We start from the raw sequence: 14,202 nt of genomic DNA, 5'->3' as shown, positions 1-14,202 counted from the left end.
ATAAACAAGCTGTATTTATATAGCACTTTTCATACAGCACGTGCAGCTCAAAGTGCTTTACAAAATGATACATCACAAGTTAGAAATAGACAACAAGAACTCCCCCTCAGATCAGATGTTAAGACTTTTGCAGATAAATGCAGCACAATATAACATTTTAACAGTTTAAGAGACAAAAGGAGGTAAAAGGTATGATAATACAAATACAATAAAATAAATAATGATTTCTCTCGGAAAGATTAGACAGAAGACAACCAAATAGATGCAAAAATATAAAACCCTATAAAATAAAGTGAACATATAGGTTCAACAGAAATAAAAAATAAAAAGATAATAGTAATAAAAACGTCACAATTCTAATAAAGGTTAAACGATTAACATATTTCAAAACAAACGCAAAAAGAAATGTTGCTATTAAAACTGTTCAATAAATAATATAAGATACAACCCTTTAAGACCTATAAAATAAATAAAACAATATAAAAGTAGGTAAATAATAAAGACAAAAATACCATTTAAAGTGGGGGTTTGCTAATATAAAGCTAATCTAAAAAGATTTGTCTTTAGCTGGCGTTTAAAAATGTCCAGTGATCTGGCCTCTCTGATATTTCTTGATAGTGTGTTCCATGAGTGGGTTATATGTTGTACATTTTTAGATTTTTCTCTTACTTATTCTACCTGCATTTCCTCAAAACGTATATATCCTCAGCATATGCTGAATGTGTGCAAAATAGTTTTAACGATTGACCTGAATTACATTTCTTGTTTTCTCTCTACAGTATATTATGGTGTATGCCATATTGCTCGGCACTTTGAGCTTAGTTTAAATAATGTTGTTATCTATTTAAAAAAAAGAAACACTAAACGGAAGCTATATTAGTATTGTAGCCACATTTTTTATAAAACATTAGTATGATTCTTTGCTACATACAAGTGGTTGCTCACTGTCTATAAGAGCTTTTTGCTCATATGCACTCAGAAATGGAAAATCCTGACTCAATGACCAACAGAAGTGGTCACACACACACACACACACACACACACACACACACACACACACACACACACACACACACACACACACACACACACACACACACACACACACACACACACACACACACACACACACACACACACACACACACACACACACACACACACACACACACACACACACACACACACACACACACACACACACACACACACACACACACAATGTGTTTCCATTACCACTGACAGCATTAGAACTAAGAGCCCTGCGGAAAAGAGAAGCTGCTCTTCAGTTCAGGACTAAAAGCATTTTGAAGAGTAACACTACTGCATGTGGTTTGAATCTGTTTCCAGGCTACTATATATACAAATATTCTTGGGGGAATATTAATGATTGATGTCACTTGGGTTTAACAAAAACTGTTTGTAGAATGAGGAAACGGACACCTTGAGATAAAAGCTGTCAAGAGCTCGTGCCAAGATGAAGTAGCTTGCAATTCAGTAAATATCTCATGTACATTCACGTCTATTCCCACTGGCAGCACATAGACTGGTTTCATTTAAGCGGGCTACTTCAGCACTGCAGCATTGCTCTTCCATTAAGGTTTGGGTAATCGAAAGGGACAGCATGAAAAATAAAGCAGCAGGAGTGAGGATATGCTGAGCTCTATACATCTTCCTGATACATTTCCATGTTTCCATATGCACCACTACTGATTGTGCTTCATCCTTTCTGTGATAAATATGTAATCTTCAACCCAATATGAAGTTATCAGGTGTAGTTCATCAGACTTGCCAGAGCCCAGGTCCCCTTTGAAATATATGCTTGATAACATATTGTTCCCTTAATATCAGAGGCAGACTATATGTGTGATATGCCATCTTATGCTACACTCCCAGGTGTACATCTGCCCCTTAAACACAATGATCCACTCTTTACTGACTGAACCGATAAGCATAATATACATTCATATTTGCATATGGGTATCTGGTTCTTGGCATTTTGGATTTGCTTCTAACATGTAACTTTTTTTGTCAGACAGTTTATTGATTTTTTATCTTCACGTTCATCTGTATATTTTTCTTACTCTCTAATGCTGGTTTATTTTTATTTCTATTTTGAGATGTTTCTATTTTAGAATTGTTTATTTCAACTCTTTTAATTTGTTATTATGTGCAATGCCTTGTTTTGTTTTATGCTGCTGATACGAAAACATTTTCCCAAATTGGGATGAATAAATTATATCTTATTTTAACTGAGATTTGGTTCCCAATGCTAAAGCAGAGTTTGCTACAGGGTGTGGCTACTTTGTACGATACGATATGATCAGACAAATATTAATTGTGATTGACAGATCAATACCACATCTTTGGTTGTACTAAAAGATATTAACATTGGTGGGTTTTTTTATCCATTAAGAGCATTTTGTTTAAATTATGTGTTTTGATGGCCAGAATTATCAGCCCAATTAATATCATAGCTAGCTAGCATGATATATTTGAAAGCACCTAGCTAACCAAGGTACAACACACGTTAGACGTACACACGTTGTGCCTCTCTACCTCTGTTTCTGACTTCTTCCTTCATTCTAAGGGAGCGCATTGACGTACACACGTTGTGCCTCTCCACCTCTGTCCTCTATCCCGAGGGTCAACAATTCATAATGGCCCAGGACTCCTTCGACCGATTTGCGCCGGCCCGTGACTTGGACTTCTAAACAACTGCTCGGGTCTTGATAGATTGAGTGAGGAAGTTCAGGAGATTTTCCCTAAAACACACCTCACCCCAATTCTGGCCTCATTGCACTGGCTTCCAGTTCGATTCAGAATAGATTTTAAAATCCTTTTATTTGTTTTCAAAGCCCTAAATGGGCTGGCTCCGGCCTATGTAGCCGAACTCCTCCATCACTACACCCCAGCCAGAGCCTTAAGGTCTGCTGACCAGCTGCTGCTGATAGTGCCTAAGACCAGGCTCAAAACCCAAGGGTACCGAGCATTCGCAGCAGCGGGCCCCAGGCTCTGGAACATTTTGCCCCTCCATGTGAGGTCGGCCCAGACCCTGGGGTTTTTTAAATCAACACTTAAAACTCACTTTTTCTCTCTGGCCTTCTAGGCCTCTCTTATCAAGAATAACTTTTATCCAAGAACTTTTCCCTCTCTAACCTCTCGAGGTTTTATTAGAGGGAAACGGTTTGCAGAGTGGCTTAGACAGGCCGGGGAGTGTTACGATTCGTAGACACAGCGTACCTCCCTATCTCTCATCAATTTCCAACTAAGGCTCCAGTGGGGACCTTGTTCCCTGAGTGTGCCTCTCCACCTATGTTTCTTATTCTCTTACTTGCTACCCTTTGCCCTCAACCTATTCTAAGGGAGTGCTTGTTCTTCTGTCTGTCTGTCTGTGTCTGTGTATTCTCTTGTTCCGATTAACCCAGCCACATTTGTTCTTGTTTTGTGTCTATATCTACGCAGGGATCCAGAGTCGAGGCTGATCTACTTGCTGTGGTCCTGTGTCCTGGATCCTCTATCCTGAGTTCTGGATTAAGTCGTGGACTTCGGGTCGTTGCTAAACCAGCCTCTGCGGTCCTGCCTGGGTCTCGTCATGCTGCTTCCCTGAAGGCTCCCACAGGATTGTAGTTGACATCTTTGTAGATTAATCTTCTTATTACAGACACATGCATTTCCTAACATTTGGTCTCCCTACGCTGTAAAATGTATTATCTCTTCGATTTACACACGGCATCTATTGCACGTCTGTCCATCCTGGGAGAGGGATCCCTCCTCTGTTGCTCTCCCTGAGGTTTCTCCCATTTCCCCCTTTAAACTGTGGGTTTTCTCTGGAAGTTTTTCCTTGTACGATGTGAGGGTCTAAGGACAGAGGGTGTCGTTTTTCTCCTACTGATATTCTGAACAATCTGTGCTATTGTATTTGCTGTAAAGTGTCTCTACTGTAGGCTATTTGTATTATATGTACAGCACTTTGGCTTGACCAAAAATTGTTTATAAATGTGCTATATAAATAAAACTTGATTTGATTTGATTAGCTGGTAAATTCTCCAGCTCCCCCTCTCGTCCAAGTACGGTCACCTCTGGTTCCAAAAGCTAGATGGCTGGGCCAAAATGCTGAAATCTAGGCTTCAGAATGGCCCAAAAACCAATGGTTGATGTCACTGTGACAACATACACCTCTTTTATACAGTCTATGGTTAACAGGAAGTCCGCCAAACGTTGAAGACATTTTCTTTTTTCAGGCCAAACTGTTGTACAACTACCTTGCCCATCTGTAACGTCAGTTGGGCCCAAAAATACTTTCCCCATTGACTTACGTACATTAGGAATGAGACATCTGTAAATCATCATACTATTTTTATGAAGGCGAGTCAACTACAGAGTACAATCAATTGAAAAGCCACAATATATATCATTGAGGCATAAAAGTTATTTTCCCTATCCATTCATTTGATTTGGACGGAGAATGGAGGCAGGCAGGACCCAGTTCTCTTTATACATCCATGTTTTCAAAAGGGAAATCAATCAATGGAATTATTTACTGTAAACTGGTGTGCTGCAACAGAGTATTGGGTAACGGTCACATGGAAAGACAAAAAAACATGCTGTATGATAATGTGACTTACGTGATGATCCTGCAGATCCTCTTTGAAGAATCTGGTTCAGAACATCTTCAGTGTCGCTGGTGCTCGCCATACTGTTCCTCATCTGCATCATAGACAGCTGAGAGCATAGGCTGGGCTGACGGTCCATCTTCTTCAACGCCTGGGACCCACCATCATCATCATCATCATCACCATCATCATCATCAACACCACCGTCATCACAATCATCATCATTATCGATACATAGTGTGTAAAAAAGTGGAAGTGGACCCACCTTGTCACTGAGTGTGGGGTCGTTCAGAGAGTACAGTTTGTTGGTGATATCTTTGCCAATGAGGTACCTGAACACCTCATTGAGGAAGGTGTCTGACTCCAGAAAGAAGGTGAGCCTCTCTCGAGACCAACACAGGTACTTACAGTTCTCCTCTGCCACGATGGTCACCTGTTCATCAGACACAGAAACATCTGAAACTAGAATTGGATGAGCTCTCCAATCAGTAGAGAAACTTCTGATCTATTATTCTTTTTACCACTGCAATCATTAACCTGTTGAGCCCTGAGCCTGTTTTTAATGTCTCAGGCTCGAAAAATGACATTCCCAGAACAATATCTTCCCTTCTAAAAGGGGGAAATTAATAATCTTTTTTCTAAAAGCAATGATAAACCTGTGAGTTGGATGTAGAAAAGTCAGAATCAATATAGATTTTTTTTATTTTAAAGGAAATTCAGATTGAACATAGTAAAATTTTTTAAATTATAGTGTCCGTCCAAAAAGAAAACATCCCTTGAATGATAGGATAGTAGACTAAAAGCTTTAGGAATCCAAACTATAACATATAATAAGTACCCTGTATCAAGATTGATGCAAAACAAGTGACATTTGACCTTTTTAGAGAGGTTTAGAAAAAGAAACCCACATCTGGGGTCATTTGGGTGGATTTTCCATATCTCTGGAACCCATCGGTCGATTTTGATGATTGACATCTCTTTTGAACCGTTAGAGCCAATAGAATAGAGGGGAAGTTCCTAAATCCATCTAAACATTAAGCATTAGTGAATATAATGATGCGCAGCCAGAATGCCCAAAACCGGAAGCTGTCATACACTCTCGTAGCTATCTAGTAGCTATATATGAAAACTCAGTTTTTTCCATAAATATGAGGATGGATTATCAGTAATCATTTCAAAGTGACACAGACACATTGGATTAACCTTCAGCAGCGTTTTTATCGTTGTAATGCCATTGAACACAACTTTTGATCAGAACAACAGCAAAGGTAAGACAATGTCCCGTTTTTGCTCCGTAAAGCTAAGTGGGAATGACACATTAATAGGTGTTTAAATGTTAGGAAGCCCTGAGACACAGTTTCCTGAAAGAAAACTGTGTCTCAGCCCCCGCAGGTTAAGGTGTAGATTGTTTTCCTTTATCCAAATGATGTTATTCATACCTGAAACTTCTCTCCTCTGTGCATCTCAGTGGACCTGAACTCTGGAGAGTCAATGAATGCATTTGTATAGATGTTGTGCAGGAAGTGGCTCCTGTATGTTACCTTCATCCTGTCACGATGAAAAAATATAGTCAAATTTACAAAAAAGATATTCCATGCACATTTTATTCCAGAGAAAACGTTCACTTCAAATCCATTTTGTGGAATTAGGGTTAGGGTTGGGGTTACTGTGAAATCTCGTAGATATAGAGGCAAACAAACTTGACATACTTTCCCTTGAGGAGAACGCTGAGGCGTTCGTCCACAGAGGTCTTGTCCTCTGCAGCGTAGGCCTGGCCCTTCTTCAGAGTCTGGATGGTGCAGAACTGTCCTGTGAGCCTCTGGAACAGAGCCTCCTTCACATGCAGTGGCTCAAACATCCGCTTGTAGACCGACCGAAGCTCCCGGTCGATCTTGATCTGACAGAGCAAAGACACAGCCTTTACGCATCTTTCTTTTGAGAAGTTAACATAAAAAGCAAACTTCAATAAATGTTGAGGAGGTGTCTACCTCAGCGACTGGTGGCAGTATAATGAAGAATCAAGTACAACTACCAATATCTGAGGCTAATATATTTGGGCTATGTTGTATCCAGCAGATATCCAGGCCAACACTTTTTCTTCTGTCACTTGCTAATTGTTTCTGATTAGCACATTGACATGTAAGAATTTACTTGGGGATGAGAGATCACTACATCTACAATTGTTTCACAAGCAGTCGTTGACAAGTTCATTTTAGCAAATAAAAAATCACTGGTCTACCATGCTGTGTGAATCAGGTCCTTCCTACATTCAGGACAGGGTGGTTAAATCATACACTCCAGCTAAGAGTGGGACCCAAGGTACCCCTCAACCGAAACACACATGTTCGTTATCCTGGCTCCAAAATGATTGAATGTCTACACATCTTCTATCACAGAATAAAAACCCTGCTGTTAAAACTGCACCTTCGCCAAAAATAAATGCGCTTTACTGTATGTTAAACTTACTGTTGAAAGGTTTGACTTATTAAACACTTTATGTAGTTGCAGGATTGTTGCCTTTTTAAGTTTGCTTCTTCATGATTGATTGCAACTATTGTAAGACGCTTTGGATAAAAGCAGCAGCTCAATAAAAGGTGTTATAATGTAAAAGGTCCTGTTCTGCTCTCACTGGAGGCTCTTTACTTACTCTAACCCTTCGGTGGCAGGGACACATTTGTTCTGCATGTCATTACCATAAAGCAGGACCAAATACAGGACGATATGCTGCTTCCTGCCTGAGCCAGTATTTTCATTCGGGTGAAACGGCCTGAATGTAAGGCCACGTGAATGATGATGCAGAACTCACCGGCCTGCGCTTGTACAGCAGGAAGAACAGATGCATGAAGTTGACCGAGCAGAAACACCACGTTCCACACCATCACATCCAGGTTGCAGCGGTACAGGGTGGCCCACACGATGAAGAGAGCGCATCCTGCCGGGTCAGAGACAAAGAGCACACCGGGGTTTAGGGGAGAATACATTTTGACAGTGAATGAACTACTTCTCCAATCAAAGTTCAATATTTCAGTCTTGTTTAGTATCCATTCATTGGTCAAGATTTTTACAATGATCATCAAAACAAATAAAGAACCAATACAGGATTCAGCACAGACATGCAAAGACAAAGAGTAAAAGAAAGAAATATATCGAAGCATTACACAAAAATAATACAAATAAAAAAGGCAACTTATTTCCATAGCAGCCCAAATGCTGTTTTTAGATCACAGAATTGTGAATGATTAGATAGACATCCACAAGTCTGGAGTTAAGTTTTGAAGCTCACGCTATAGACCTTTATGTTAGAAACAGTAAGAGAAACATGTCAATATGAGTGTGACTGTTGTGCACCGACAGAAATGCCAGAGAGGTTCAGGTTCATGTTGTTTTATGTTTGTTCTCTCACTCACCATTTATCTCTCATTCCAGGCTTCCTGATTGTTTTCACCTGGCATCCTTTCTGTGTCTCCTGTGCTCATCAGCGTCAGTCCCCGCCCCTGATTGTTCCCACCTGTTTCTCATTATCATGTGTTTAAATTCCCCTGCCTCCCTGTGTTCCTCGTCAGTTCGTATTGTCTCTTGCTATGGTCAGGTCTATGCTCCTTGTGCTTTTTGAAAAGTTTGATTCCCCAACGTCCTTGGTCACACATTTCAATGGATTTTGTGACAGGATTTCCTTCGTCCAGAGGCAAGACTACGGTTCTAACAGTGGTGGATCGATTTTCAAAGATGGCTCACTTCATCCCATTGACCATCTTCCCTCTGCCAAAGTCACCGCAGAGGTCATGATGAATCACGTATTCAGGATCCATGGATTTCCTGATGACATTGTTTCCGACAGGGGTCCACAATTAATTTCCGTTTTCTGGAAGGAGTTTTGTCGACTCATAGGCGCCACCGTCAGCTTGTCATCAGGATATCACACTCAGTCGGAGCGTCTGAACCAAGAACTAGAGACTACGCTACGTTTGTCTCGTCTCCCGGAACCAGACCACCTGGAGTGACCACCTCACATGGCTCGAGTTTGCCCACAATACTCTTCCTACGGCAGCCATAGGTCTCTCTCCATTCCATTGTGTCAATGGTTTCCAGCCTCCGCTTTTCCCTAACAACAAGGAAGAGGTGATGGTTCCATCGGCTCATGCCATGATCAGACATTGTTGCCGAGTATGGGCTGGTGCTCGCCAGTCTCTTCTTCGAAGTTCAGCTCGGATGAAGGCTGTTGCAGACGTCCATCGCAGGGTCGCTCCCATACAGACCAGGCCAAAAGGTTTGCTTTCCACTAAGGACTTACCACTCCATGTCGCCTCAAAGAAACTGGCTCCGAGATTTGTGGGTCCTTTTCCGGTGTCCAGAGTCATCAACCCTGGTGTCTGTACGCTTGCAACTCCCCAGGAACATGAGAGTTAATGTTAATCTAACAGCTCCGGCTATCCTCTAGCACCCCCCCCCCCCCCCCCCCCCAATTTTGCATTTTGAAATGCTCCCGATGTCTGAGGTCTCAAGGGTTGGCAAGTATGGAGTGCATCCGACGTTTCACGTCAGTAAAATCAAGCCGGTGTGTGAGAGCACACTTGTTCCCGCCTCAAAGCCCCCTACACCGCCCCCAGTTCTTTGAAGGGGGTGAGGTTTACAAGGTCCGTAAACTACTGAAGGTCCGTAATAGGGGGAGGGGGGAAGCAATTCCATGGTAGACTGGAGGGGTTACGGTCCTCAGGCTAGGAACTGGGGTAGCTGCTTCATTTATCGTAGACAAGACTCTTATCCACGACTTTTACAATCAGCCTGGCCATCAGGAGTCGGCCCTAGATGGGGGGGTATTGTTGTGCACCGACAGAAATGCTAGAGAGGTTCAGGTTCACGTTGTTTTATGTTTGTTTTCTCACTCACCATTTATCTCTCATTCCAAGCTTCCTGATTGTTTTCACCTGGCATCCTTTCTGTGTCTCCTGTGCTCATCAGCGGCAGTCTGATTGTTCCCACCTGTTTCTCATTATCAGTGGCGGCGCCAGGGTATGGCTGGGGTAGGCTATAGCCATACCAAGAAATGGCTTAGCCCTACCTTAGCCCGACCATGAAAAATGATGCTAAAGTAAGCATGTTGAGAACACGGATTGCGAAAATCTAACGGTCGTGTCCACAACACAGAAACTGATCCTGAAGTGTACGTTACTGACGCAATATGGTTGAGACCATTCAGGCTTATGCTAGAGGGGTGTAAGGAATAGTCTAAGTAGAGGGGGAGTTTTATACACTAAAGGTGTGGAAATTCTCTCGCGTTATAATAGCACGGCCGCCGTCAAATCAAAATGCCTCCGAATGCAATTTGAATAGACCTACATCTAATCAGAGCAACAAAACGTTGGGTCTGCTGCGTCATGCATTACCGATACGTCACGTTCACAGTGAAAAGTCCCCAAACTCGCGCCGAGTAAATTGCAGACAGACAGCAGAACTTCTAGGATTAATTGTATATTTCGGATGGATAGATTTGTTCTTAAACGCCCTCGCATTGAGGTACAACAAGTCGAACAGGCGCTTTAATGCGACCCTACAAGGATGCCTTTACGGATTTACACAGACTCATATGCATTTCCCTGACTCTGCCTGTGACCTCTGCTGGCTGGGAACGCAGCTTCTCCTGTCTCCGTCGCATCAAGAATTATCTAAGAAACAGCAGTGGTGATGCACGGAACAGCAACCTGGGCCTGCTGGCTATCAATAAGCAGAGGAGTAAGGCACTGGATGTCCAGCGTGTCATTGACATTTTCGCTTCCAACCACAACAACCGGCGGATCGCGCTGCTTTGAGAACGTCAATAGTGAGTTTAGAATATATTTTCTAATAATTGGTCATTTGAAAAAGTTTTTTGTATGACAATAGAGACACAGGCCACCTGTTGTGTGCTGTACCTGTCTCTCTCTGTTTACCTGTGTGTCTCTCTCTCTCTCCCTCTCTCTGTCTGTCTCTCTCTCTCTCTCTCTCTCTCTCTCTCCCTCCTCCCTCTCCGTGTCAATTCTATATGCAAACTTTTCTTGTTTCTGCCGCTGCGTAGCATGTTGTAACAATGTGGAATTAGCAGAATAGGCTATTGTATTGTTTAACTCACACCTGTTGCTCTCGATGTAATTTAGCTGATAAAAGGAGGCTAATAAAAGCCTCACGCATGGCGTTTCATTGTCAAGGGGTGCAATATAGCGTGTATGTAATTACACTGCTCAATTCCCCTGCCTCCCAGTGTTCCTCATCAATTCGTATTGTCTCTTGCTATGGTCAGGTCTATGCTGCTTGTGCTTTTGAAAAGTTTGATTCCTCACTATGAGCGCTTTAATTTTTTGTTCTCTATTTTTGTCATCTCGGCTTGAGATTTGACCGTTACTGTACCTTTTTTCGTTTGTCAATGCTGTATTTGGAAAATAAAGTATCTTACAAATACTTTACCTCTGTCTGCCGGGTCGTGCAAATGGGTCCTACATCCTAGTGTCTGAGTTCGTAACAGTGACTTGAAGAGTTTCATAGGTTTCATATCAGTATTTAGTGTCTCCACTGTGACGTGTCTCCATGCTCAATGTTCAGAAAGTTCTTTATTTTTCTCATACTGCCTGTGCTGCAGAACCTCTTTTCACCCTCTGTCTGAAACCAGAGCCCAGTCTGCTCTGATTGGTTAGCTGCCCTTAACCGCTTTGAGATGTTTCGCCCCTTAGCTTACAATGTGTTGGAGCGCTAGCCAATAGAAATGCAAGTGTTACATACTGTAATGATGTCACTGTTACGGAAGTAAACAAATGTACACACTATAGAAAAGGGGAAAACCACAATCATAATGGGGCCCCTTTAAGCAAAACGTTTGTAAATTGATTAGAAAGGTTAAGAATATGTGTAAATGAACACAATAAATAGTATATTTGAAAGGTCAATATATACAAATATTATATTACTGTATGATTTTGTTGGCTCAGAGTACAAATCAAACACTAAAAATAGATCATTTGACTCAAACTGTTCCCATTTATTTCCCCTTACATGACGAACTACTGTTGCTCTGTAAGTTCACTTTTCCTCTTTCTGTTTCTCTGTGAAAGCCTCTGAGACTAGCTTGTGCCAAAAGGCAGTATAAATAAATTAACTGTAAAAAAGTCCCATATGTACAGCTGCTTCCTGTCTCCTCTCTCCTTCCAAGCAGAAGATAAACATGTTGGAAGTGCTTTTTCCATCCGCCACTCTCTCCATCTGTCGCTGCACAGAGCCTGCCTCAGCTCTGCTCAACAGATCCCTCTCTGAGCAGGACAACTTTAGAACAATCCTCCAAAGGTTAGCTCAACTGATCTATCAAGATTCAAAGGCTTTATTGTCACAGTAGCTACACTGTTGTTATGGCATTGGAAATCTTAAGTCCCAGGTTCAATACAAATAGTGAAAGACTATCTTGCAAGAACAATGTGCAAGTAATGCAGATTAATTCAACTTTATACATCCAAGTTTTGCATCTTGTACACAAAGCTATCTGCATGGCTTTACACCTGTCCTACCAATACTGCACATATTGTACTTTATATATAAAGGTATATCTATATTTAATCTGTATTTCGTGTAAATATTGCTATATTTTCCTGTTATAATATTTTTTCCCCGGTTATTTTCTTACAATTTACCTTCTTTAACTCTGTTTATGTATGCACCATATACACCAAGGCAAATTCCTCGTATGTGTAAACCTGCTTGGCAATAAACCTGTTTCTGATTCTGATTTTGACATGACAAAAGAAATACAATAAGCTAAAAGTTGCAGTGTGATTGTAAATGGCTTGTTGTGGTCATGATTTACCAATATGTGGGTCACTTTTAACTAGAATAAATGTATTGTTAGCCAATGTTCCCTGCTTCAGTGTTATCAGCACAGGAATGGCCTGAGCGGGGGGGGGGGGGGGGGGGCGGGGGACGGGGGACAGACCTGTCATGAGCAGGAGGCGCAGCAGGATCATGTGCAGGCTCATGGTGCTGGGGAGGGCCAGAGCCAGCAGCAGGGCCAAGCTCCCCAGGTGGAAGAGGAGGTGGTGCGCCTGGTCCCATTCTGTGCAGGAGGTGCTATTCAGCTCCGCAGCCGGGATCCCTGGAGAGGCGGAGGGGAAGGAGGGCAGCGTGGTGAAGAGCGGGGGCAGCGCCGGGGTGGAAGACATCCTGCGGCGGGGTCACCTTGAAAAGTAGGGTGAGGTTGGAGAGAATGTGGGTAGAGGAGTGTGAATACAGGTCTGAAAAAACCTGCTTCTACTTGGTACAGTATGCTCCACATGTAACGCTCATTACAGATATTATCACCTTATAAAGTTATGTTAAACATGTTAGCAAACTGTTTCCTTTGGTATGCCTCCAGTAGCTTTCAGTAACTCCACCTGAAGAATGTGTAGTTTTAAACATCCTTTCAGTCGTAGTTCAATCGTCACAAAAACATAATTTTCTTACTTTTGCAACATTCATGCAGCAGAAAGGAACATCGGATCATACCAATGTGGGGGGGGCGACTCACTAATTATTCCTCCTTGTTGACCCACTAGCCTTAAAGTCACACCATAATAATTGCCTTTTTGGATCTTTTGATACAAACCAGATAAAAACAAACAGTGTAGGCTTACGGCTTAACAGAGTTAATTGTATATGTTGTATATTTTTTACAACTGTCTGAAGATATCGCATCGAATCATATCGAAGCTTTTTACTTAACATAAACATTACATATTTTCTTTAACTATCATATACTTGGTAAAAATAGTTCATGTACCCAGAAGTGTACACTTACTTAACATAATTGACTTTACTTTACTTGAGTACTTCCATGTTCATGTACTTCTACTTGACTACATTTCAGATTGAAGTGTACTTTACTGCATTGCATTTATTTCATACTTGTTACCTTTTACATAAATACATGTGTTTATGATATGTAGTACCAGCAATGTGCTCATCATTTGCTCCATATTGACAAATTACAACATTCTACAACTCTTATATTTCTAATGATAAAAACAGAATAATATAATATTCCATAATAATACAACACATTTATAAGATACATTCTGCACCATGAGTACTTTCACTTTTGATACTTGACTTTCACATTGTAATGGAGTATTTTAAGACTGTGTTAGTACTTTTACTTAAGTAGATAATCTGAGTACTTTTTCCATCACTGCATGTCCCAGTGTTCCTTCAGATACTACAATAAGCTGCATTTAATGATGAATTGAAGGAGATCACATATTTCCATTGTGTTTGTTATTTCTCTACGTGGACGACATACCATTCTCCACTGTGCATGTAAGAGTATCAGCTGCTGTGTTCCTGTCTGATGTGACGGGGCTCTCATGTTATAAATAGCAGTGGGATAAACTCCCAGCTTCTCAAAAGAATATCTTACAGCTTCTACTTTCTGACGGTTCTTCAAAGTACAGAGAGGAAAGTGCTACTCACCGATCAGCAGCAGAGCAGGAGGAAGATCTCTGGGAGACTGAAGCAGTGAGGGGTCTGTAGGCTGGACCCTCTGGGGGGGGGGGGGGCAGACAGTGGGAGGGTGGGTGTCAACATTCCACGCAGC

General features: G+C 41.6%; 1 protein-coding gene across 1 annotated transcript in view; it reads right to left on the bottom strand.

Annotated features, from left to right (window-relative positions):
* Positions 1-14,202, bottom strand: part of popdc1 (popeye domain cAMP effector 1) — a 19,014-nt gene extending 4,812 nt beyond the window's left edge. Inside the window, 8 exon segments of the mRNA XM_079641104.1 lie at positions 4,629-4,767; positions 4,882-5,049; positions 6,056-6,164; positions 6,326-6,513; positions 7,423-7,470; positions 7,472-7,548; positions 12,565-12,806; positions 14,079-14,202. Coding sequence (XP_079497230.1) covers positions 4,629-4,767; positions 4,882-5,049; positions 6,056-6,164; positions 6,326-6,513; positions 7,423-7,470; positions 7,472-7,548; positions 12,565-12,790 — 955 coding nt within the window. The 5' untranslated portion in view covers positions 12,791-12,806; positions 14,079-14,202.

The sequence above is a fragment of the Notothenia rossii genome, assembly GCF_949606895.1.
Source record: "Notothenia rossii genome assembly, chromosome: 7".
NCBI lineage: Eukaryota > Metazoa > Chordata > Actinopteri > Perciformes > Nototheniidae > Notothenia > Notothenia rossii.
This window is presented reverse-complemented; position numbering and strand designations above follow the sequence as displayed.